General features: G+C 37.5%; 1 protein-coding gene across 1 annotated transcript in view; it reads right to left on the reverse strand.

Annotated features, from left to right (window-relative positions):
• The window catches only part of TEX11 (testis expressed 11), a gene marked incomplete at its 5' end in the record, with an annotated part of 152,850 nt that overhangs the window by 13,928 nt on the left and 112,236 nt on the right, over positions 1 to 26,686 (reverse strand). The window contains 3 exons of the mRNA XM_024756342.1: positions 22,193 to 22,313; positions 23,500 to 23,608; positions 24,872 to 25,021. Of these exons, the coding sequence (XP_024612110.1) occupies positions 22,193 to 22,313; positions 23,500 to 23,608; positions 24,872 to 25,021 (380 nt within the window). The remainder of the gene's footprint in view (positions 1 to 22,192; positions 22,314 to 23,499; positions 23,609 to 24,871; positions 25,022 to 26,686) is intronic.

Below are 26,686 nucleotides of genomic sequence, written 5' to 3' on the forward strand. Positions count from 1 at the left end.
TTCCTGATGGGAGGGACTGGTGGTGGGTAGATCTGGGTGTTGCTTTGGTGGGAAGAGCTCAGTAAAACTTTAATCCACTTGACTGCTGATGGGTGGGGCTGGGTTCCTTCCCTGTTGGTTCTTTGGCCTTAGGTGACCCAACACTGGAGCCTACCTGGGCTCTTTGGTGGGGCTAATGGCAGACTCTGGGAGGGCTCACTCCAAGGAGTACTTCCCAGAACTTCTGCTGCCAGTGTCCCCATCCCCACGGTGAGCCACAGCCACCACCTGCCTCTGCAGGGGACCCTCCAACACTATCAGGTAGGTCTGCTTCAGTCTCCCCTGGGTTCACTGCTCCTTCCCCGGGGCCCCTATGCACTCACTACTTTGTGTGTGCCCTCCAAGAGTGGAGTCTCTGTTTCCCCCAGTCCTGTCAAAGTCCTGCCATCAAATCCCACTAGCCTCCAAAGTCTGATCCTCTAGGAATTCCTCCTCCCGCTGCCAGACCCCCAGGTTGGGAAGCCTGACGTGGGGCTCAGAACCTTCACTCCAGTGGGTGGACTTCTGTGGTGTAAGTGTTCTCCAGTCTGTGAGTCACCCACTCAGCAGTTATGGGATTTGATTTTACTGTGATTGCACCCCTTCTACCGTCTCATTGTGGCTTCTCCTTTGTCTTTGGATGTGGGGTATCTTATTTGGTGAGTTCTAGTGTCTTCCTGTTGATGACTGTCCAGCAGCTAGTTGTGATTCTGGTGTTCTCACAAGAGGGAGTGAAAGCATGTCCTTCTACTCCAACATCTTGGTTCAGCAAAGAATGTTATCTGCTAGTGTTGGAGCATCTTTTCATGTGCCTAATGGCCATCTGTATGTCTTCTTTGGAGAAATGTCTATTTAGATCTTCTGCCCATTTCCCGATTGAGTTGTCTGGGTTTTTTGATATTAAACTATATGAGCTGTTTGTATATTTTGGAAATTAATCCCTTTTTGGTAGCATGGTTTGCAAATATTTTCTCCCATTCGGTAGGTTGTCTTTTCATTTTGTTTTATGGTTTCCTTTGCTGTGCAAAAGCTTTTAAGCTTGATTAGGTCCCATTTGTTTACTTTTTCTTTTCTTTCCATTACTCTAGGAGAGTGATCCAAGAAATATTACTGTGATTTATGTCAAAGAGTGTTCTGCCTATGTTTTCCTCTAGGAGTTTTATAGCATCCAGTCTTACATTTAGGTCTTTAATCCATTTTGTATATGGTGTTAAAGAATGTTCTAATTTCATTCCTTTACATGTAGCTGTCCGGTTTTTCCAGCACCACTTATTGAAGAGACTACCTTGTCTCCATTGTGTATCGTTGCCTCCTTTGTCATAGATTAACTGACCATAAGTGCGTGCGTTTATTTCTGGGCTTCCTATCCTGTTCCACGGATCTATATGTCTGTTTTTCTATCCTGTTCCATTGATCTATGTCTGTTTTAACAGTACCATACTATTTTGATGACTGTAGCTTTGTAGTATAGTCTGACATCAGCAAGCACGATTCTTCCAGCTCTGTTCTTCTTTCTCAAGACTGTTTTGGCTATTTGGGGTCTTTTGTGTTTCTGTACAAATTAAAATTTTTTTGTTCTAGTTCTGTGAAAAATGCCATTGGTAACTTGATAGGGATTGCACTGAATCTGCAGATTGCCTTGGGTAGTATGGTCATTTTAACAATATTGATTCTTCCAATCCTAGAACATGGTCTATCTTTCCATCTGTTTGTGTGGTCTTCAATTTTTTTTCATGAGCACCTTCTAGTTTTTGGAGTACAGATCTTTTGCCTCCTTAGGTAGGTTTATTCCTAGGGATTTTAATCTTTTTGATGCGATGGTAAATGGGATTGATTCCTTAATTTCTCTTTTTGATAGTTATTTTTTAGTGTATAGAAATGCAACAGATTTCTATATATTAATTTTCTATCCAGTGACTTTACCAGATTCATTGATGAGCTATAGTAGTTTTCTGGTAGTGTCTTTAGGATTTTCTATGTATAGTATCATGTCATCTGCAAACAGTGATGGTTTTACTTCTTCTTTTCCAATTTGGATTCCTTTTATTTCTTTTTTTCTCTTATTTCTCTGGATAGGACTTCCAAAACTATGTTGAATGAAAGTGGTGAGAGTGGGCATCCTTGTCTTGTTCCTGATCTTAGAGGAAATGCTTTCAGCTTTTCACCATTGAGTACGATGTCAGCTGTAGGTTTGTTGTATATGGCCTTTATTATGTTAAGGTATGTTCTCTCTGTGCCCACTTTCTGAAGAGTTTTTTTTCTTATCATAAATGGATGTTGAATTTTATCAAGCTTTTCCTGCATCTATTAAGATGATCATATGGTTTTTCTTCTTCAATTTAATGTGGTGTATCACACTGATTGATTTGGGGATTATGAAAAATCTTTGCATCCCTGGGATAAATCCTACTTGCTCACGGTGTATGATCCTTTTAATATAAAGTTGCATTTGGTTTGCTAGTTTTTTTAATTTTTGAATTTTATTTATTTTTTATACAGCAGGTCCTTATTAGTCATCAATTTTATACACATCAGCGTATACATGTCAATCCCAATCACCCAATTCATCACACCACCAAGTTTGCTAGTATTTTGTTGAGGATTTTTGCACCTATGTTCATCAGTGATATTGGCCTACAATTTTCTTTTTTGTAATATCTTTGTCTGGTTTTGGTATCAGGGTAATGGCAGCCTCATATAATGAATTTGGAAGTGTTCCTTCCTCTGCAATTTTTTGGAATAGTTTCAGAAGGATAGGTGTTAACTCTTCTCTAAATGTTTAGTGGAATTCACCTGTGAAGCTACCTGGTCCTGGACTTTTGTTTATTGGGAGTTTTTAAATTACTGATTCCATTTCAGTACTGATAATTGGGGTTCCTTTCTAAGTGATAAATCATTTTTTCTCACTCCTTTCAGATAGTTTCTTTGTAGTTGGCTTTCAGTATTTTTAGTATTATGTTTCTGTGTGTGGATCACTTTGTGTATTCGATTTGAAGTTCGCTGACCTTCTTGGATGTGTAGATTAATATTTTTTGTCAAATTTGGGAAGCTTTCAGCCATTATTTCTTTGAATATTTTTTCCTGTTCTTCTCTCTCCCATTCTTGATACTCCCATTATGTGTATGTTGGTGTATTTAATGATGTTCCACTTTTCTTTGAGGCATTTTTTAAATTCTTTTTTCTCCCTTATCTTCAGATTGCATAATCTATCAATCTATCTTCAAATTTGGTGATTTGAAACAGCTGGGTTCTGCAAGTTAAAATCTACTGTTCAGCCCCTCTAGTGAATTTTTAATTTCACTGATTGTAGTTTACACTTCCAGATTTTTCATATAATTCTTGAAAACAATATCCTATGTCTTTATTGATATTCTCTATTTGTTAAGACATTGTCATCACACCTTCCTTTATTTCTTTTAGCTTCATTTAGTTCTGTGAACATATTTGTAATGGTTACTTTGACATTTTTGTTAAGTCTGATATCTGGGTCCTGTCACAGAGCTAGTGTTACTTGCTTTTTTTCCTGTGTATGGGTCACACTTTCTTGTTTCTTTGTATGTCTCATATTTTTTTTTGAAAACTGAGTATTTTATGTAATATATTAGAAACATTTTAGGTGGCAACTCTAGAGACTGATTCCCCCAACCCTGGGGCTTGTTTTTGTTGTTGTGTATTTATTTGTGTAGTAACTCTACTGGACTATTTTAGGAAAGTCTAGTTTCCTCACGTGTGAAGCTTCTTATGTTGCTTCTCAGAGGACACAGACTTGGTTACGTGCAGTAGTCATCATGGGCTGACAGTATTGAGTAGGGCTCTCTTTAACTTTCTCTTTCTCTGATGTCTCTATTAAGCTGGCTGACTCCTGGTATCACATCCAGCTGTTATGCTCCTCTAATTGCATGATGATTGCTCTATTGTTTTCAACAATGCCTGGAGGTGTAAACTGCTCTACAGTCTAAACCAGTTATATTCAGACAACTTTGTAGGGATGGTCTTTAATGCAAATCTTGAGGTTTGTTTTTATGCCAATAAGGCTCTTCTGAGCTGTCTTTTTCCATGGCTCTCTATGGTAATATAGCTGGTCTGTGAGTTACTTGTTCAAACAGAGCTACTATCCTCCTCTTAATTGCTTACCACCAAAATCTCCATTATTTTCAAGACTACTCTTTGGCTTGAACTTTCCCACACCCTGTTTCAAGTGAAGTAAGTTCCTTTGGAGAGAAGTTTGAAGCTCTCTGTTCTTATGGACTGCCTTTCTCCCTGGGGAAAATCTCTGAGCCTCTGCTCCAGACCCCTGAGGGGTGGGAGGGGGGGCAGTGGACTCCTTTCCTCTGAGTGATACCTCTTGTTTAACAGAAGGGTGCTGGGTAGGGTAGTAGTAGTAGTCTCTGGTTTTCTTGGTTGCCTCTTTGGGTATGGAACCACTGCCCTAAGAGTTAGCTGGGAAAAGGAAAACCAGGGCTCTAATATTCTTGGTCTGACTTGCCTGAGGTAAATAATCTGCCCTATAAGTGGAGGCTGGGTGAAGGAAGGGAGGCTCATTCTCTTGGCCATACTTGCCAGGAATTGAGGCTTTGCAACTTGCATCTCAAGGTGGAATGAGAAGTGTTGGCAGCCTGCTGCTCTTTGTGGCATACCATATCACTTGCTGGGAGCTGAGGGGGGTGTGAGCATTGTTTTCCTGGCCATACTTGCCTGGAATGGAGCTTCCCTCATGCTAATCTGGGGGAGAGACAGGAAGGGAGTGGGTCATGGCTCAAGTACCACAGACTCACGTTTCTTTCCAAGATTTAGTAGATATTCTATAGATCTTTATTCATTTTATGTATGCTCTAAGGACAATTTCCAGAGACTTTAAATGTTTTTTCTATATTTTTTTTGCCCATTTCTTCTAATGTTGGTAATATTTCTCTTACTGATTACTAATTTAAATAGGTTTAAAATATTTTATCCAAGTTTGTGGTTGTTTTGCTGGGCAGCTGGTCCTATCAGGTTCTCATGCTGCCACTCCAAAAGTGGAAATCTCTAGAAAACTCATTTTATTGATAAGAAAACAGACCAAGAGAGGTGGTGCCATCTGCCTAGAGCCACAGTGTGTTTGTGGCACAGATGAGACTAGAAGCCAGGGGCACTCACTCTTGGTTGAGTGCTCCTTTGACTGGTTACCCTGTATGTGTGTGTGTGTGTGTCTGTGTGTATATATATATATATATTTTAATTTTTTATTTTTTTGCGGTACGTGGGCCTCTCACTGTTGTGGCCTCTCCCATTGCAGAGCACAGGCTCCAGACGTGCAGGCTCAGCAGCCATGGCTCACGGGCCCAGCCGCTCCGTGGCATGTGGGATCTTCCCGGACCGGGACACGAACCCATGTCCCCTGCATCGGCAGGCGGACTCTCAACCACTGTGTCACCAGGGAAGCCCGAGATATTTTTTTAAAAAATAGAAAAAATCAGTAAAACCGAGAGCTGGTTTTTTAAAAAGATAAACAAAATTGACAAACCTCTATCCAGGATCACCAAGAAAAGAGATAGTACCCAAATAAACAAAATAAGAAATGGAGGCAGAAAAATAATGACCAATACCACAGAAATACAAAATATTGTAAGAGATTACTATGAACAGTTTTACGCCAACAAATTGGAGAACCTAAAAGAAGTGGACAAGTTTCTAGAAACACAGCCTGCCAAAACGGAGTTAAGAAGAAACAGATAAATTTTTTCCTTTTCCATTATGGTTAATCACAAGATACTGAATATAGTTCACTGTGCTATACAGTAGGACCTTGTTGTTTATCTATTTTATACAGAGTAGTTTGTATCTGCTAATCCCAAACCCCTAATTTATCCCTCCCCCACCCCCTTTCCCTTTTGGTAACCATAAGTTTGTTTTGCATGTCTGTGAGTCTCTTTCTGTTCTGTAAATACGTTTATTCGTATCATATTTTAGATTCCACATATACGTGACATCAAATGATATTTGTCTTTGTCGGACTTACTTGACTTAATATGGTAATCTCTAGGTCCATCCATGTTGCTGCAAATGGCATTATTTTGTTCTTTTTTATGGTTGAGTAGTATTTGTGTGTGCGTGTATATCTATCTATCTATCTATCATATCTTCTTTATCTGTTCATCTGCTGACAGACATTTAGGTTGCTTCCATGTCTTGGCTATTGTAAATAGTGCTGGTATGAACATTGGGTGCATGTATCTTTTTCAATTAGAGTTTGCTCCGGATACATGCCCAGAACTGCAGGATGATGTGGTAACTATATTTTTAGTTTTATAAGGAACCTCCATACTGTTCTCCATATTGGCTGTATCAATTTACATTCCCACCAACAGCGCAAGAGTATTCCCTTTTCTCCACACCCTCTCCAGCATTTGTTGTTTGTAGATTTCTCTGATCATGCCCATTCTAACCGGTGTGAGGTGATACCTCATTGTAGTTTTGATTTGCATTTCTCTATTAGTGACGTTGAGCATATTTTCATGTACCATCTGTATGTCTTCTTTGGAGAAATGTCTATTTAGGTCTTCTGCCCATTTTTTGATGGGGTTGTTTGTTTTTGTTATTGAGTTGTATGAGCTGTTTGTATATTTTGGAAATTAAGCCCTTGTTGGTCACATCATTTGTAAATATTTTCTCCCAGTCTGTAGGCTATCTTTTCATTTCATTGATGGTTTCATTTGCTGTGCAAAAGCTTTTGATTAGGTCCCATTTGTTTATTTTTGCTTTTATTTCTATTGCCTTGTGAGGCTGACCTAAGAAAACATTGGTACGATTTATGTCAGAGGATGTTTTGCCTATGTTCACTTCTAGGAGTTCTTTGGTGTCATGTTTTATATTTAAGTCTTTAAGACATTCTGAGTTTATTTTTATGTATGGTGTGAGGGGGTATATCCAGTTTTCCCAGCACCACTTGCTGAAGAAACTGTCTTCTCCATTGTATATTCTTGCCTCCTTTTTCACAGAGTAATTGACTGGAGATTTGTGGGTTTATTTCTTTTTTTTATTTTTATTTTTTGCGGTACACGGGCCTCTCACTGCTGTGGCCTCTCCCGTTGTGGAGCACAGGCTCCGGACGTGCAGGCTCAGCGGCCATGGCTCACAGGCCCAGCCGCTCCGTGGCATGTGGGATCCTCCCGGACTGGGGCACGAACCCGCGTCCCCTGCATCGGCAGGCGGACTCCCAACCACTGCACCACCAGGGAAGCCCTTGTGGGTTTATTTCTGAGCTCTCTATTCTGCTCCATTGATCCATGTGTGTTTTTGTGTCGATATGATGCCATTTTGATTACTGTAGCTTTGTAGTATTATCTGAAGTCTGGGAGGGTTATGCCTCCAGCTTTTTTCTTTTTCCTCAGGACTGCTTTGTCAATTCTGGATCTTTTATGGTTCTATATAAATTTTAGGATTATTTCTTCTAGTTCTGTGAAAAGTATCATGGGCAATTTGATAGGGGTTGCATTGAATCTGTAGATTGTTTTGGGTAGTATGGACTTTTTTATTCTTCCAGTCCAATAACACAGGATTTCTTTCCATTTCTTCATTGACCCATTGGTTTTTTAGAAGCATGCTGTAACAGTCTCTGGACGCACAGGCTCAGCAGCCACGGCTCACGGGACCAGCCGCTCCACGGCATGTGGGATACTCCCGGACTGGGGCACAAACCCGCATCCCCTGCATCGGCAGGCGGACCCTCAACCACTGCGCCACCAGGGAAGCTCAGTATGGACATTTTAACATTATTAATTCTTCCAATCCAAGAGCATGGGCTATCTTTCCATGAAGAAACAGATGATTTGAACAAACCAATCACTAGAAGTGAAATAGAATCTGTAATAATAATAAAAAGTCCCTGCAAAAAAAAATTCCAGGACTGGATGGCTTCACTGGGGAATTCTACCAAATATACAAAAAACTTATACCTATCCTTCTCAAACTATTCCAAAAAACTGAGGAGGAGGGAACACTCCCAAAAATTCATTCTATGAAGCCACTATCACCTTGATACCAAAACCAAAGACACTACAAAAAAAGAAAATTATAAGCCAATATCTTTGACAACTATAGAGGCAAATATCCTCAAAAAATATTTTTAACAAACCGAATACAATAATACATAAAAAGGATCATACACCATGTTCAAGTTGGATTCAATCCAGGGTCGCCATGATGCTTCAATATATGCAACTCAATCAATGTGATACACCACATTAATAAAACACAAAAACCACATGATTATCTCAATAGACGCAGAAAAAGTGCTTGATAAAATTCAACATCCATTCATGACAAAAACTCTCATCCATCAAGGTGTGTATAGAGGGAACATATCTCAACACAATAAAAGCCATTTACGACAAACCGACAGCCACATAATACTCAATGGTGAAAAGATGAAAGCCTTCCCAATAAATTCAGGAACAAGACAAGGATGCCCACTCTCACCACTTCTATTCACCATAGTATTTGAAGTCCTAACCATAGCCATCAGAGAAGAAAAATAAATAAAAGGTATCCAAATTGGAAGGGAAGAATTAAAACTGTGACTATTTGTAGATAACATGATACTCTATTATAGAGCACCCTAAAGACTCCACACAAAAACTATTAAAAGTGATAAATGAATTCAGAAAGGTAGCAGGCTACAAGATTAATATAGAGAAATCTGCTGTATTTCTTTGCACTAACCATAAAATATCAGAAAAAGAAAGTTTAAAATAATTCCCATTTACCCCAATAAAGATGTTTAAAACAATAATAATTCCCATTTAAAATTGCATCAAAAAATACCTAGGGATAAACTTAATCAAGGAGGTGAAAGACCTATATGCTGAAAACGATAAAACACTGATAAGGAAAACTGAATATGATTTAAACAAATGGAAATATATCCCATGCTCTTGGACCGGAAGAATTAATATTGTTGAAATGGCCATACTGCCCAGAGCAATCTACAGATTTAATGTCATCCCTATCAAAATACCCATGACATTTTCCACAGAACTAGAACACATAATCCTAAAATTTATATGGAACCACAAAAGACCCAGAATTGCCAAAGCAAGCTTGAAGAAAAAGAACAAAGCTGGAGGCATAACCCTCCCAGACTTCAGATACTACTACAAAGTTACAGTAATAAAAATGGCATGGTACTGACAGAAAAACAGACATATGGATCAATGGAACAGAATAGAGAGCTCAGAAATAAACCCACACACTAACGTTTAATTGACAAAGGAGGCAAGAATATACAATAGAGAAAAGACAGTCTTCTTCAGCAAGTGGTGTTGGGAATGCTGGACAGTTACATGTAATAAAATTAGAACACTCCCTCACACCATATACAAAAATAAACTCAATATGGTTTAAAGACCTAAATATAATATAAGACATGATGCCAAAAAACTCCTAGAAGTGAACATAGGCAAAACATTCCCTGACATAAATCATAGCAATAGTTTCTTAGGTCAGTCTCCCAGGGCAAAAGAAATAAAAGCAAATTATAAGCTTTTGCACAGCAAAGGAAACAATCAACAAAACAAAAAGACAACCTACAGAATGGGAGAAAATATTTGCAAATGATGCAACCAACAGGGGTTTAATATCCAAAATATAAAAACAGCTGATACAACTCAATATCAAAAAAAAATCAATCAGAAAATGGGCAGAAGACTTAAACAGACATTTCTCCAAAGAAGACAGACAGATGGCCAATAGGCACAATGAAAAGATGCTCAAGATCGTTATCAGAGAAACACAAATCAAAACCACAATGAGTTATCACTGGTCAGAATGGCCATCATCAAAGAGTCTACAAATAATAAATTCTAGAAAGGGTGTGGAGAAGAGGACCCTCCTACACTGTTGGTGGGAATGTAAATTGGTGGAGCCACTATGGAAAACAGTATGGAGGTTCCTTAAAAAACTAAAAATAGAGCTACCATATGATCCAGCAATCCCACTCCTAGGTATATATCTGGAAAAGATGAAAACTCTATTTTGAAAAGATACATGTACCCCAATGTTCATAACAACATTATTTACAATAGCCAAAACATGGAAACAACTCAAATGCCCATCAACAGACAACTGGCTTAAGGAGATGTGGTATATACATATACACACACACACACACACATACACACACACATATACACACAATGAAATATTAGCCATAAAAAAGAACGAAATATTGCATTTGCAGCAACATGGATGGACCTAGGGAATATCATACTAAGTGAAGTAAGACAGAGAAAGACAAATATTCTATGTGGAAGGTAAAAAATAACACAAGTGAATCTACATACAAAACATAAACAGACTCACAGACATAGAAAACAAACTTATGGTTACCAAAGGGGAAGGGAAAGGGGAGGATAGATAAATTAGGAGTACTGGATTAACAGATACAGACTACTATACATAAAATAGATAAGCAACAAGGTCCTACTGTATAGCACAGGGAATGATATTCAGTATCTTATAATAACCTATAATGGAAATAATCTGAAAAAATCATATATATAAAATAATCACTTTGATGTATACCTGAAACGAACACAATATTTTAAGTCAACTAAACTTTAATTTAAAAAAAAGACAGACTGAAGGTTGAGGTTCAAAATGGCAGCACAGGAAGACCATGAACACAGTTCCTCTCACAGACACAACAAATTTTCAGCTATATTTGGAATGATTTTCCTTTGAAAAAGACCTGAAAACTAGATGAATAGCACCTCCACAAACAAAAGCTAAAAGATAAACTTTGAGACAGATAGGAGAGGCAGAGACATGGTCTTGCCATGGATTCCACTCTAGGAGCAGTGACCCAAAGTGAGGAGGGATACCACAATATGGAATTTTCCCTTGAGATGTGAAGGGATTGAACCCCACATCAAGCACCGCAATCCCTGGGTCCAGCACCAGAAAGACAAGCTCCCAAAATGTCTGGTTTTGAAAATCAATGGGGATTAAGAGGTCAGAAGAACCACAGAACTACAGGGAACAAGAAACCTGCTCTTAAACAGCTCACGCACAATCCATTTCACATGGAGATCCAGAGAAAAAGCAACAGTTTGAAAAGCACCTAAACTATAAGTAAGGGAGACCCACTTACTAATCTTAAAGCAGCTGCTGGGGAGGCAGGAACCTCCTGAGACTTTTCCCAGGGACGGAAGCATTGGCTGACACCATTTTTCTTTTCTTTTTTTTTCCTTCGGTATGCAGGCCTCTCACTGTTGTGGCCTCTCCCGTTGCAGAGCACAGGCTCCGGACGCGCAGGCTCAGCGGCCATGGCTCACGGGCCCAGCTGCTCCGCGGCATGTGGGATCTTCCCAGACCAGGGCACGAACCCGTGTCCCCTGCATCGGCAGGCAGACTCTCAACCACTGCGCCACCAGGGAAGCCCCTCTTTTCTTTTTTTAAATTTATTTTTTTATACAGCAGGTTCTTATTAGTTATCCATTTTATACATATTAGTGTATATATGTCAATCCCAATCTCCCAATTCATCACACCACCCCTCCCCCCACCACTTTCCCCCCTTGGTGTCCATACGTTTGTTCTCTACATCTGTGTCTCTATTTCTGCCCTGCAAACTGGTTCATTTGTACCATTTTTCTAGGTTCCACATATATGCGTTAATATACGATATTTGTTTTTCTTTTTCTGACTTACTTCACTCTGTATGACAGTCTCTAGGTCCATCCACGTCTCTACAAATGACGCGATTTCGTTCCTTTTTATGGCTGAGTAATATTTCATTGTATATATGTACCATATCTTCTTTATCCATTCGTCTGAGGATGGGCATTTAGGTTGCTTCATGAACTGGCTATTGTAAATAGTGCTGCAATGAACATTGGGGTGCATGTGTCTTTTAGAATTGTGGTTTTCTCTGGGTATATGCCCAGTAGTGGGATTGCTGGGTCATACGGTAATTCTATTTTTAGTTTTTTAAGGAACCTCCATACTGTTCTCCATAGTGGCTGTATCAATTTACATTCCCACCAACAGTGCAAGAGGGTTCCCTTTTCTCCACACCCTCTGCAGCATTTGTTGTTTGTAGATTTTCTGATGATGCCCATTCTAACTGGTGTGAGGTGATACCTCATTGTAGTTTTGATTTGCATTTCTCTAATAATTAGTGATGTTGAGCAGCTCTTCATGTGCTTCTTGGCCTTCTGTATGTCTTCTTTGAAGAAGTGTCTATTTAGGTCTTCTGCCCATTTTTTAATGGGGTTGTTTGTTTTTTTAATATTGAGCTGCATGAGCTGTTTATATATTTTGGAGATGAATCCTTTGTCCATTGATTCATTTGCAAATATCTCCTCCCATTCTGAGGGTTGTCTTTTTGTGGCTGACAACATTTTGCAATCATATCCTAACTTGGTGATGACAGAGCTGGCAGGTGTCATTTTTGGTGCCCTCCCTCTAGCCTGGTTACACCATTGGGCATGCTCTGCACACCCTGCAAAACAGCCTGACTGGGTGAGCACCTTGAGCACCCACCCACTTCACACAACAGCTGCACCACACCTGGGCCAGGTGAGAGCACTACTCCCCCCCCCCGCCAAGCACAGCAGTTGCAATGCAATCAGACCAGGCGGGTACCCTGTGTACTGTCCACCTGTGCAGCAATCTCACCACAACTGGGCCATGAGAGCACCCTGAGTCCACCCCCACACCATGCAACAATTGTTCTGCAACCAGGCCAGGCATGTGCTTCATCCCCAACCTTCCATGGAACAGCTATGCTACAACCAAGGGGGTGAGCACACACACCTTGCCTCACCCTCCCCATTAGCAGCTATGGCCCCACAAGGGACACCTCTTGAGTGTCTGGCTCTGATGTCCAGGGGAGAATGTGTTTCCAGGCCCCATGGATCATCTGCTACACTAGAACCCTCCTTCAAGACCAGGGGAGGTAGCTGTTTCGCCTAATATACATAGACAAACAAAGAGTCAGACAAAATGAAGAGACAGAAGAGTATGTTCCAAACCTAAGAACAAATCCCCAGAAAAAAGACCTTAATGAAATGGACATAAACAACCTGCCTTATAAAGTGTTCAAAGTAATGGTCACAAAGATGCTCACCAAACTTGGGAGGATACTGGAAGAGAAAATATAAGAAAGAAGCAAACAGAAGTAATATCTGAGCTAAAAATACACTTGAGGGGTTTAACAGCAGACTGGATGAAGCAGAAGAACAAATTAGTGAGCTGGAAGATAAAGCAAAAGAAATCACTCAGAGCAGCAAAATGAAAAAAGAATTTTAAAAAAGTGAAGATATTTTAAGGGACCTCTTGGATAACATCAAGAGTATTAATATACACATCAAAGGTGTCCCAGAAGGAGAAGACAGAGAAGAAGGGCTGGAAAAATTATTTGAAGAAATAATGGCTGAAAACACCCTCCATCTGGGGAAGGAAACAGACATCCAGGTCCAGGAAACCCAGAGAGTTCCAAATAAGATGAACCCCCCAAAAAACACACCAAGATATATTATACTTAAAATGGTAAAAGTTAAAGATAAAGAGAGAACCTTAAAAGCAGCAAGAGAAAAACAACTTACTACATAACAAGGGAAACCGCATAAGACTATCAGCAGATATTTCAGCAGAAAATTTACAGGTTAGAAGAGAGTGGCATGACATATTCAAAGTGCTGAAAGGAAAAAACTTCCAATCATGAATTCTCTAGCCAGCAAGGTTATCACTCAGAATTGAAGGAGTGATTAAGAGTTTTCCAGATAAGCAAAAGCTTTAACTCCTTTAGGAGTTCATACCACTAAGAAGGCCTTACAAGAAATGTTAAAGGGATTCTCTAAGCTGAAAAAACAGGCAGTAATTAATAATAAGAAAACAGGGACTTCCCTGGTGGCACAGTGGTTAAGAATCCGCCTGCCAATGCAGGGGACACAGGTTCAAGCCCTGGTCTGGGAAGATCCCACAAGCCGTGGAGCAACTAAGCCCACGCGCCACAACTACTCAGCCTGTGCTCTAGAGCCCGCGAGCCACAACTAGTGAGCCTGCGTGCCACAAGTACTGAAGCCCGTGTGCCTAGAGCCCGTGCTCCGCAACAAGAGAAGCCAGTGCAATGAGAAGCCCACGCTCACTGCAACTAGACAAAAGCCCGCGTGCAGCAACGAAGACCCAATGTAGCCATAAATAAATAAATAAATTTATTAAAAATAAAAAGATGGGCAGAGGACCTGAGTAGACATTTTCCCAAAGAAGACACAGAGATGCCCAAGAGGCACATACATGAAGTGATGCTCAACATCATTAATTATTAGAGAAATGAAAATCAATATCACAATGAGATACCACCTTACACCTGTTAGAATGGTTATTTTCAAAAAGACAAATAAGTGTTGATGAGCACGTGGAGAAAGGAAAGCCCTTGTGCACTGTTGTTTGGAATGTAAATTGGTACAGCCACTATGGAAAACATTATGGAGATTCTTTTAAAAATTTAGACTAGGACTACCATATTATCCAACTATTCCACTTTTGGGTATTTATCCAAAGAATATGAAACACTAATTCAAAAAGATATATGCACCCCTATGTTCGTTGCAGCATTATTTATAATAGCTGAGATATGGGGAAATCTAAGCATCCATGGATGGATAAATGGATAAAGATGTGGCATATATGTGTATATGTGTGTGTACACACACACACACACACACACACACACACACACACACACAGTGGAATGCTACTCAGTCATAAAAATGAATAAATCTTGCCATTTGTGACAACATGGATTGAGGGCATTATGCTAAATGAGTCTGAAGAAAAAAGATAAATAGGCTATGATTTCACTCATATGTAGAATCTAAAAAACAAAAACAAAACAAATGAAAAACAAAACAAATTGAAAACAAACTCATAGATACTGAGACTAGATTGATGTTTACCAGAGGGGAAGAATGCTGGGGATTGGGCAAAAGTGGTAAAGGGAGCCAATTATATGGTGACAGATGGTAACTAGACTTTTTGAGGTGATCACTTTGTAGTGTATACCAGTGTTGAATCATAACGTTGTACACCTGAAACTTTTAATATAATTTAAAAAGAGAGAAAATTTAAAAAGAGAGATTGGCAAAGTGGATTAAAAACTGTGTTGTCTATATGCTGGCTACAAGAAATTTCCTTCAAATATAACATTATAGGCAGGTTGAAAATAAAAGGATGGAAATAGGTATATTATATAAACAGTAATCAAAGGATAGCAAGGGTAGCAATATTATATTAGTTATTGTAGATTTCAGAGCAAAGAAAATTACTTGAGACATACAGGAACATTATACAATGATAAAAGGTGAAATCCACAAAGAAGACATAGCAATCATAAATGTGCATGCATCCAATAACAGTGTTACAAAATATGAAGCAAAAACCAATAGGAGTGAGAAGAGCTAGATAACTCCAGTTATAGTTGAAGATTTTAATGTGCCTGCTCAACAAATATTAGAACAATTAGCCAGAAAATAAGGAAAAGTATACAAGAACTTGGCAACACCATGAACCAGTGAGATCTAATCAACATTTATAGACTACTCCTCCCAACAACAGCAGAATACACATTCTTTTCAAGTGCCCATGGAACATTTACTAAGATCATATCCTGGGCCATAAAATAAATCTCAAAAAGTTTAAATAACTGAAATTATACAAGTTGTGTTCTCTGACCACAATGGAATAAAACTAGAATTCAATAACAGAAAGATAACAGGAAAATCTGTAAACACTTAGAAACTAAACAATACACTACGAAGTAATCTATGGGTCAAAGAGGAAGTCTCAAAGGAAATAAAAAAATACATTGAAGTAAATGAAAATGAAAATACAATATAGCAAAATTTGTGGGCTACAGCTAAAGCAGCTCAGTGAGGGAAATTTACAGCACTAAATACATACATTAGAAAAGAGGAAAGGTCTCAGTAATTTAAGTTCCCATCTCAAGAACCTAGAAAAGAAGAGCAAACTAAATGCAAAGCAAGCAGAATGAAGTGAATAATAAAGAGCAGAAATCAACAACACTGAAAATACAAAGGCAATAGAGAAAATCAATGGAGGAGATGGTTCTTTGAAAAGGTGGATAAAATCTACTAACTCTTGGCAAGAATGACAGAAAAGAAGGGAAGATGTAAATTATCAATATCAGGAATAAAACAGTAAATATCACTACAGACCCTGCACACATCAAAAGAATAATAAGGGAATAATAATACAAAGAACTCTATATATATAAATTTGACAACTTAGGGGACTTCCCTGGTGGTGCAGTGGTTAAGAATCCGCTTGCCAATGCAGGGGGCATGGGTTCAAGCTCTTGTCTGGGAAGATGCCACATGCCATGGAGCAACTAAGCCCATGCACCACAACTACTGAGCCTGCCCTCTATAGAGCCTGCATGCCACAACTACTGAAGCCCACGTGCCTAGAGCCCGTGCTCTGCAACAAGAGAAGCCACCACAGTAAGAAGCCTATGCACCGCAACGAAGAGTAGCCCCTGCTCAGTAGCCCCCTACTTGCTGCAACTAGAGAAAGCTCGCATGAAGCAATAAAAACCCAATGCAGACAAAAATAAATAAATAAAATAAATTAAAAAAAATAAAATGCTGATGTTGTCAGCCTTGGTCATACCTATTTATATATAAAAATTTTTTTGACAACTTAGACGAAATGGGTCACTTCACTGAAAAACACAAATTATCAGAAATCACCCAATATAAAATAGATAATGTGAACAGTCTGTAACTATTAAGGAAACAGAATATGTAGTTTTAAACTCTTGAAAAAAATCTCCAGGCCCAGTTACACTGCAGAATTCTACCAAACATTAAGAAAAGAACTGACATAAATTCTACACAATCTTTTCCAAAAATATGAGGAAACACGTTGCAATTCATTTTATGAATCTAGTATTACCCTGATACCAAAACCAAAGACTGTACAGAAAAAAAACTACTGACCAATGAATATAGATGATAAAAAATCTTTAACAATATGCTAGCAAACAGAGTTCAGCAATATATAAAAAGAATTATGGGAGGGAGGGAGACGCAAGAGGGAAGAGATATGGGGATATATGTTTATGTATAACTGATTCACTTTGTTATAAAGCAGAAACTAACACACCATTGAAAGCAATTATACTCCAATAAAAATGCTAAGAAAAAAAAGAATTATACACTATGACCATGTGGGGTTTATTCTAACGATGCAAGGCTGGTTCAATATTTGAAATCAGTCAATGTAATCCGCCATATTAACAGGTTAAAGAAGAAAAATCACATGATCATATCGATTGATGCAGGAGAAGCATGTGACAAAATTCAATACTCATTCATGAAACTAGAAGAGAAAAGGAATAGTGGGAACTTCCTCAACTTGATAAAGAGCTTCTACAAAAATCCTATGGCTAACATTATACTTAATGGTGAAAGACTGAATGTTTTCCCCCTAAGAGAGTGAACAAGGCAAGAATATCCACTCTCATTACTCTTAACTAACATGGTGCTGAAAGTTCTAGTCTGTGCAGTAAGGCAAGAAAAGGAAAGAGAAGGCACATAGATTGGAAAGGAAGAAATAAAACTGTCTCTATTTGCAGATGACATGGTTGTTTACATAGGAAATCCTAAGGAATCTTCAAAGAAAATTCCTGAAATGAGTGAGTTCAGCAAGGTTGTGGGATACAAAATAAACACAGAAATATCAACTGCATTTCTTCATACTAGAAATTAAAACAAGACACTACTTACAATCACTCAAAAAAAAAAAACAACCCACAGCACTTAGATATAAATCTAACAATACATGTACAGGAATTGTATGCTGAAAACTACATAATGCTGATGAAAGAAATAAAAAATCTAAATAAATGAAGAGACATACCCTGTTCTTGGATTGGAAGATTCAACATTGTGAAAATGACTATACTACCCAAAGCAATCTACAGATTCAATGCAATCCTTATCAAACTACCAAAAAAACATTTCTTCATACTAAAAATGAACACAGGACACTACTTACAATCACTCAAAAAAAAAAAACAACCCACAGCACTTAGATATAAATCTAACAATACATGTACAGGAATTGTATGCTGAAAACTACATAATGCTGATGAAAGAAATAAAAAATCTAAATAAATGAAGAGACATACCCTGTTCATGGATCGGAAGATTCAGTATAATAAAGATGTCAATTCTATTTTTAAATTGAGATATAATTAAAGATGTCAATTCTTGACATAAAGTGTACTAGGTTCAATGGAGTCCTCCCCCAAAATTCATGTCCTTCCTGGTACTTCATCACGTGACCATATTTGGAAATAGGGTCACTGCAGATGTAACTAAGTTGAGATCATACTGAAGTAGAGTGGACCCTTAATCCAATAATGGCTGTGTACTTATAAGAAAAAGAGAAAGACAGAGGGAGAATGCCATGTGGTGACAGAGACTGGAGTTATGAATCTATAAGCCAAGGAATACCAAGGTTTGCCAACAACCATAAAAAGACAGGAAAAGGCAAAGAAGGATCCTCCCCATAGAGCCTTCAGAAAGAGTATGGCCTACTGACACCTTGATTTCAGACTTCTAGCCTCCAGAACTGTGAGAGAATAAATTTCTCTTGTTATAAGTCACCCAGTTTGTGCTAATTTGTTATCACAGTTCTAGGAAACAAATACAGTTTAATGCAATTCCTATCAAAATCCCAGGAGGAATTTTTGTAGATTTAGACAAGATTATTCTAAAATGAATATAGAAGGGCAAAGGAACTAGATAGCTAATAACAATAAAGTGGGTACAATCACTCTACTTGCTTTTAAGACTTATTGTGTAGCTATAGTAATCAGGTACTGGCAGAGGGATTGACACATAGAGAAAATAGAGAACCCAGTAAGAGACTCACACAAATATGCCCAACTGATTTTTTGTCAAAAGTACAAAAGCAATTTAATGGAGGAAAGACAGCCTTGTCAACAAATGGTGCTAGAGCAACTAGATATCACAGCAAAAATGAATCTCAACCTAAATCTCACACCTCATACAAAAATTAACGTAAAATGTATTATGAACTTAAATGTAAAATATAAAACTTAAAAAAAGAGGAGAAAATCTTTGGGATATAGGGCTAGGCAAAAAGTGTACTAGATACCAACTTGAGCCTCTCCTTTGAACTGAAATTCCTAGCAAGAGCAGGTAAATAAGACGTGTGTTCTGGTGGAAAGAGCCCTGGAACTGAGGTCAGATGGTTCTAGTTCTGATTTTCATTCATTAGCCATATGAACTTAGGCAAATTGGTAACTTGACTTTTTTGAATCTTAAAAATTTCCTTATTTGTATATCAAGGATAATACCAGCATTTCCTACTTCACAGAATTACTGGGGGGCGGACTGTCAAATGAAATAATGGATGTAAGAATGCTCTGTAAAATGTAAAGTATGATAGTGTGGGCTTGAGGTTTTATATTTGTGCAATAGCCATTTTGCCACTGTATGGAGGCACTTGATAAAGGTTATCTGCTTAATAAATAATGAATGAGTGACTGGTCATCAGAAAAGTCAAATAAGGGCAAATTTTTTTCCAAGTATTTAAAACAAAAGGGATGCATAGCACATTCAATCAAACAGTAAAAAGCAACATATACTATGTAAAGAGCCAAGAGGGTTATTAAATTAATCTCTGTATAGAAAAGCTAACTATCCCATCATGTTTCAGGGAATTAGCAATAATGGATGGGAGGCTGGTCAAAAAACTAAAAAAATATTAACAGGCAACCCAAGATTCGGAGAGATGGAACAGTAATACATTAGACAGAATAAAAGTGGCAAAAAATGCTCAGAGCAGTTTTGGCCTTACATAGCGACTATGGAAATTGATCAATTTGAATTTATAGTACAATTTAATTTTAGTTTGTATTTGTTACTATGGCAAACACATCTGAAGGTCCAGATGAGGCTCATGGCTTAGAAATTTAATTTTCTCTTCTTCCCAAAAGAAAGTTAAGATGAGGGGAAAAAAAAGATGTATATATCTCCAAAATGTTCAATGCTAAAGTTTTTTTTTAAACTTAAATTTACACAGGCCATAATTACATAGCTCCAGAATTCTGGGTTTCTGTAAGATGATGCTAGTTTGTACCAGGTTGTCACCCTGCTATATTGTTCCACCATCTGTTGTGGTTTGCAGACGTTTGTATATGAAGAAGCAGTTGGGCAAGTCAGGAGCCTTGGATATTAACATGGACTCAAGTAATGACTTTTGTGTGACTTTAAGCAAGCCATTTGACCTTCTTAATATTTTATAGCTCCCTTAAAATAACAATACTACCTTACCTTACCTGTGTATGAGTTGTTAAAGTTCACAACACATATTATTATTTTAATTGATCCTTAAAACCTCAGTGTGGGAGTCAGAAAAGGTATTATTTCCATTTTACAAATGAGAAAACTGAAGTCAAACAGCAGAGGAGGAATATCCATATGCAAAAACAAACAAATGAGAAACCATTTAGACCCTTACCTCATACACCATAAACAAAAATTAACTCAAAATGAATCACAGACCTATATGTAAGAAATAAAACTATAAAAGCTACAAGAAAACACAGAAGAAAATCTTTGTAAATTTGGAATAGGCAAAGACTTCTTATCATGACTAAAAACATGACCCATAAAAGAAAAAATAATAAATTGGTCTTCATCAAAATTCAGAATATTTGCTTTTTAAATGCTGCCATTAAGAAAATGAAAAGACAAGCCAGAGACTGGGAGAAAATATTTACAAATAGTATATTTGATAAAGGGTTTGTATCTAGAATACATAAAGAACACATAACTTACTGAGAATCTAATTTAAAAAATGGGAAAATAACTGAATAGATATCTTTCCAAAAAAGATAAAACAAATGGTCAATAAGCACATGAAAAAATGATCAACAGTGTTAGCTATCACGGAAGTTCAAATCAAAACCACAATGAACTACCATTACATACCCACCAGGATGGCTATAATAAAAAAGATGGACAATAACAAGTGTTAATAAGGATGTGGAGAAGTTGGAACCCTCATACACTGCTGGTAGGAATGTAAAAGGTGCAGCAACTTTGGAAAACAGATCGCAGTTCTTCAAAAAGTTTAGTGTTACCATATGAGCCATTAATTCATGTACTCAAGAAAATTGAAAACAAACCTTTGAAGACGAAGACTTAGACACAACTGTTCATAGCAGCATTATTTGTAATAGCCAAAAAGTGGAAACAAAATATTTATCAACTAGTGAGTGGATAAACAAAATGTGACATACTAATTCAATAGCCTATAAAAATATTCTATTTATTCAGCAATAAAAAGGAATGAAAGAGTGATACATGCTACAGCATGGGTGAACCTCAAAAACAGTAAGCTAAACTGAAAGAAACCAGACACAAGAGGTCACAAATACGACTCCATTTATATGAAGTGTCTAGAATGAGAAAATCTATAGAGCTAGAAAGCAGATCAGTGGTTCCCTGGGCCTGAAAATGGGAGCAGGGATTGACTGCAAATGGGCAATGGGAAAATTTTTGGAGTAATGAAAATATTCTAAAACTGGATTATGGTGTCAGTCGCATAACCATACATTTACTAAAAATCACTGAATTATATACATATAATGGGTGAATATTACAGTATATAAATTACATCTTAATAAAGCTAATCTAAAAATTACTGAATAAACCTGCACTGAAAAGAAAAAAAAGCAGCAGAGGAGGGACTAAAACACAGGTCTTCATTGTTCCTTCTACTCTATTATCACCTGTCTCAGAAGTGGCAGAATAATAATAAACTTTTTCAAAGGGTTAGTCTCATCACAGGGAAATAATTCTACCAGGTTCTGAAAATACAAAGTAATTCAAAATGCCAGATGGTACTGCTACTTCGACCTAATCCATAGTATAACTGTATTAGAAATTTTCTACTTTTAACTATTTACATTTCACAAACCCAGGGAAATTTTATAGTGTGTAACCACATTTTAATACAAATTTATTTACATTAAAACTCATATTGAAAAGCATTATTCTATGTAATTTCTAATACATAAGATCATTTAGTTCTTTAAAATTAGCTTAAAGTTTAATATCATTGTTTGACTTACAGTGTGGCTAATAAGGCTCAGAGCATCTTCACAGCAGCCCCAAATTTCTTCCAGGGGACAGAGTTCTTCATTCGGCACCCCATCTGGCACGAGGAGGTTAATCAAGCTGTGCATACATTTGCTGAAAATCAAAAAGAGAAAACGCATCCCATAAGGAAAGAAATCATTGACTTCATGGCTAAGATAAGTAAAATCTGGATCTCATCCCAGACTAAGAGCTTCAAAACACGTCTGTTCTTCCTTCAATTTTATCTGGCCTCCAAGCTCAGAAGACAGATTTTTGAAGATATAAAGGGGGCTGACCAATCCTTCCTTTTATTATGCCTACGGTTGTCTTTCACTATTTTTTTTTTTTTTTAGTTTCCTGAACTAAGGAGTTGTGTCTGTTTACTATATTTTATGAGCTGGTTTAATCTACAGATACTTTAAAGCATCTCGTTACATCCTCAAATGCGGAAGGGAATTGGGATTTAAATTGGGAGTAATTCCAGGAGAACTCTCTCATGTCTCAGAAAAGGAAGACTGTAATGAAGTTTTCCAGAGAAAAATCACACAATATCTATTTTTCCCCCATGTCTAGGCATAGAGAACATAAAATCTTCAATAAATACTATTTTATATTATGTACAGCACTTATTGGTCCTTAAAGAAAGGTGCTTAGAAAAAAATATATCAGGCAAATGTAGCAAAATGTTAACATCTGTTAAATTTGAGTGGTGGATACACTCGTGTTTGTTATATTAATCTCTCTACTTTTCTGTATATTTGGCATATTCAGTAATGAACGAAAGAAAGGTACTTAATTAGTAATTTTATTATATATACAGCCTCACACAAAGAAGCAACTTTCTCCCTCTTTTCTCCTTTGGGAAAACCAGACTCCTTTACCTTGCCTTGGTCTATCACACAACTCTAAATGTGGAGCTATTCTGAGGGCTTTTTAGTCCAGGAGTTACAGGAGTGGCCCAATCATCTTTTGAGTCAATTGAGTATGATTGATGACTTATGGGACATTGACTATAGCACTTATGGCTATCAAAAACTAAGATTCGGGCTTCCCTGGTGGCGCAGTGGTTGAGAGTCCGCCTGCTGATGCAGGGGACACGGGTTCGTGCCCCGGTCCAGGAAGATCCCACATGCTGTGGAGCGGCTAGGCCCGTGAGCCATGGTCGCTGAGCCTGCGCGACCGGAGCCTGTGCTCCGCAGTGGGAGAGGCCACAACAGTGAGAGGCCCGTGTACCGCAAAGAAAAAAAAACAAAAACAAAAAAATAAAACTAGGATTCAGTGTTGAATTATATTTACTAACCTGTATCTCAAAACATCAACTGATTCTTTCTTTTTGTGGAGAAATAAAGCCTTTTTCAAGGCCTTTAGAGCAATAGAAGGATAGTGTGCAGGCATTTCCATTGCTAATGCTACAGGAAGGGAAGCAAAAAGATTGTGAATACCATAACCTCATCCATCACAGTTTTCATCCCACGTTACAACTGACTTTCTCTAATGAAACTGACCTGAGACAGATGAACAAAAACAAATAAATAAACAAAGACAAAAACCCAAAAATGAATTTTATAAAATGATGAATCCATGGTGGCTTTCAGAGATAGCTTCTACTTTCTGGGCAGAGTAACATGGTAGGATCACCAGGTTATATTTTTTCTTCAGCAAACATCAACAGAGAACCTACTGTTTCTGTAAGCCTGCGCATAGTCATACAGGTGAAGCAATAATCTTAGGAACCAAAGTGAAGGAGGGGCACACTAAGAAGGAAACAGAAAGCAGATAAGTAAAAGGGTACTAATCAAAAACAGATTTAAGCTAAATATACTGTTTCTGCCTAATATTAAAAACAGGAAACACTTGACATAAGAGTAAGTATCAGAGATAAAACCCCTAAAACTTCTAGACGCATTTACCAGGCCTCTAGAATTGGAGTTCCATTATACAAGGAACAGTGGTCACCATCACATGTCTATAAAGTATACGCCACCAGCTCCACGGGTCTAGAAATTCTGTCTTGGCAAGACAAGGAAAGGCAAATGTGACTCTTGTGCACTTGGGGCTACCTAATACCTTTATTAGCCACACATAGGCTCCTGAGGAGGGTGAAAGATATAAAGGGAACATAATGAGGCCATTTCTTGCAGTATATCCTCATAGAGGCTCTGAGCCCCCAAATACTACTTATAGCCCAATGACAAATTTGAGGTTGGCAATTGTGTTAAAAATATCACCAATATTTCTCTGTATGCTTTCATAAACGGCTAAGAGTGTATTACTTTTGATTAGTGAAGCAGCTGATTGTCTATTTCTAACTAGCTGAGCAAAACTAACTTTCTGAAGTTTGAGCTACCTCTATTGTGTAGTTATATTATTCGATTCTACACATAAAATAAATATGAGCCCCTATTATGGGCAATGCACTTTGCTAGGGTTTATAAGTACAACAAATACAAGTAATTATTACTCATGACCCTAAGGAGCCTAAAGAAAAAGATAAATGCACAAACGATTATAATACAAAATAGTTCGAGAATGCCATTAGAGAAGGAGAAACAAAGTGCTATGAGGATACATTGCTTCCCACCTGGAGGAAACAGAGAAGAGAGAGAAGAAAGAAAAAAGTAGTACGATTTAAATGGGTACCAGCCTTCTAAAAACATAAATACAGCTCTTACATGCGATTGTTTCCAATGTTTTACTTTCTAAATGAGGCAGTTCCCACACTGGTTCCAGGAAGCTGTCCAGTAATGGGTCATTCATTTTGGCTTTAACTTCAAACTCATACAGCAGAAGCAATGTCTCACATGGATCACTTGAGAAGTCCCCTAAGAAAGAGGCAAAAATGCAACATTCTCTGTGATTACATTTTATCATTCTCTTCTATTCTAATCTCTCTTCTGGGGAGATTTTCCTATTGAGGAAAATTAATTTTACTTATAATTTGAAGGTTATCCCAGCTCCTGTAGACAGATCTTTTACATTTTAAAATCTATAAACTCACCAATACTTTCACACCCTGAAATGCATTCACTAGAGTTGTCTACATTTCCTGAAATTATTACGATGATATTCCTAAATAGCCTGGAAAAGTCTTGTTGCTATCTAATTCAAATATGTTTACCTGCCTTACTTTAATGACTGAGTTAACCAGAAAATACAGTGCAATATAAACCAACTGTGGTTTTATTTTAAACAAAGCAAGGGGAAGTTTCCAAACTGTTTCATTTAGTCAGTCAACAATATTTCTTGGTTATCGCCATGGGCAGAATCTTGTATCAGGTGGCATCTACCATACTATGTGAGATGGTTTCCAATCACCCTTGTTAGACTGAACGTTTTCAAAAGTTTGGAGGTATAGCATACATACAATAAACTGAGGGAAGTGCATTAATCTTAAACAGGGTGATGAATTTTTATATATGTTCAAACCCATATAACCACTACCCAGATCATGATATAGAACACTTCCAACACTCGTGCTCCTTTCCAGTCAATACCACCTTTGCAGAGTTAACAACTATTTTGACTTCTATCACTATTGATGTGCATTTTTTGTTATTGAACTTCAGTGATAGCATGTAGAACTATAATCAACTTTTGAATATTGACCTGTATACTGTGACTTGCTTAACTCATTTATTAGTTCACATAACTTTTTTGTAGATTCTTTGGACTTTCTATATAGAGAATCATGTGTCCTCTGCAAATACAGATAGTTTTATTTGATCTTTTTCACTCTATATATGTCTTTTCCCACTCTTTCGCTTGCCTTATTGCATTGGTTAGGACCACCAGGATGATGATGACCAGGAGTGGTGAGAGTAGACATCCTTGACTTGTTTATGTCCTTAGAGGGAAAGCATTCAGTCTTTCATCATTAAAAATGACATTAGCTATAGGTTTCATTTTTGTGGATGGTCTTTATCAGCCTGAGGAACTTCCCTACTATTCCTGTTTAGCTGAGAGTTTCTATAATAAATGGATGTTGAGTCTTGTCACTTAATCTGTTGATATGGTGAATTAAATGATTGAGTTTACAATGCTGAACCCAGGATAAAACTTACTTGGTTATAATCTATTATCCTTTTCATGTTTTACTAGATTTTAAACTATGAATTCAATGGGTATAGGATAATTCAGGTTATCTATTTCTTTTTGTGGGAGCTTTGGTAGTTTGACTTTCAAGGAATTTGTCAATCTCATCTAATCCTTCAAATTAATGGGCATAAATTTCTTCAGAATATTCCCTTGTTATCTTTTTTTTAATGTCTGTAGCATCTGTAGTGATGTCTACACTATCATTCTTGATATTGTTAATTTGTGTCTTGATCTGCCTGGCTAGAGTTTTCTCAACTGCACTGATCTTTTCAAACAAAAACAACAATACAGCTTTTGGTTTCATCAATTTTATCTATTATTTTCTGTTTTAAATCTTATTGACTTCTGCTCTTATATTACTCCTTTCATTCTGCTTGATTTGGTTCAATTTG

Source organism: Neophocaena asiaeorientalis, unplaced genomic scaffold (assembly GCF_003031525.2).
Source record: "Neophocaena asiaeorientalis asiaeorientalis breed wild unplaced genomic scaffold, Neophocaena_asiaeorientalis_V1.1 scaffold801, whole genome shotgun sequence".
NCBI classification, from domain to species: domain Eukaryota; kingdom Metazoa; phylum Chordata; class Mammalia; order Artiodactyla; family Phocoenidae; genus Neophocaena; species Neophocaena asiaeorientalis.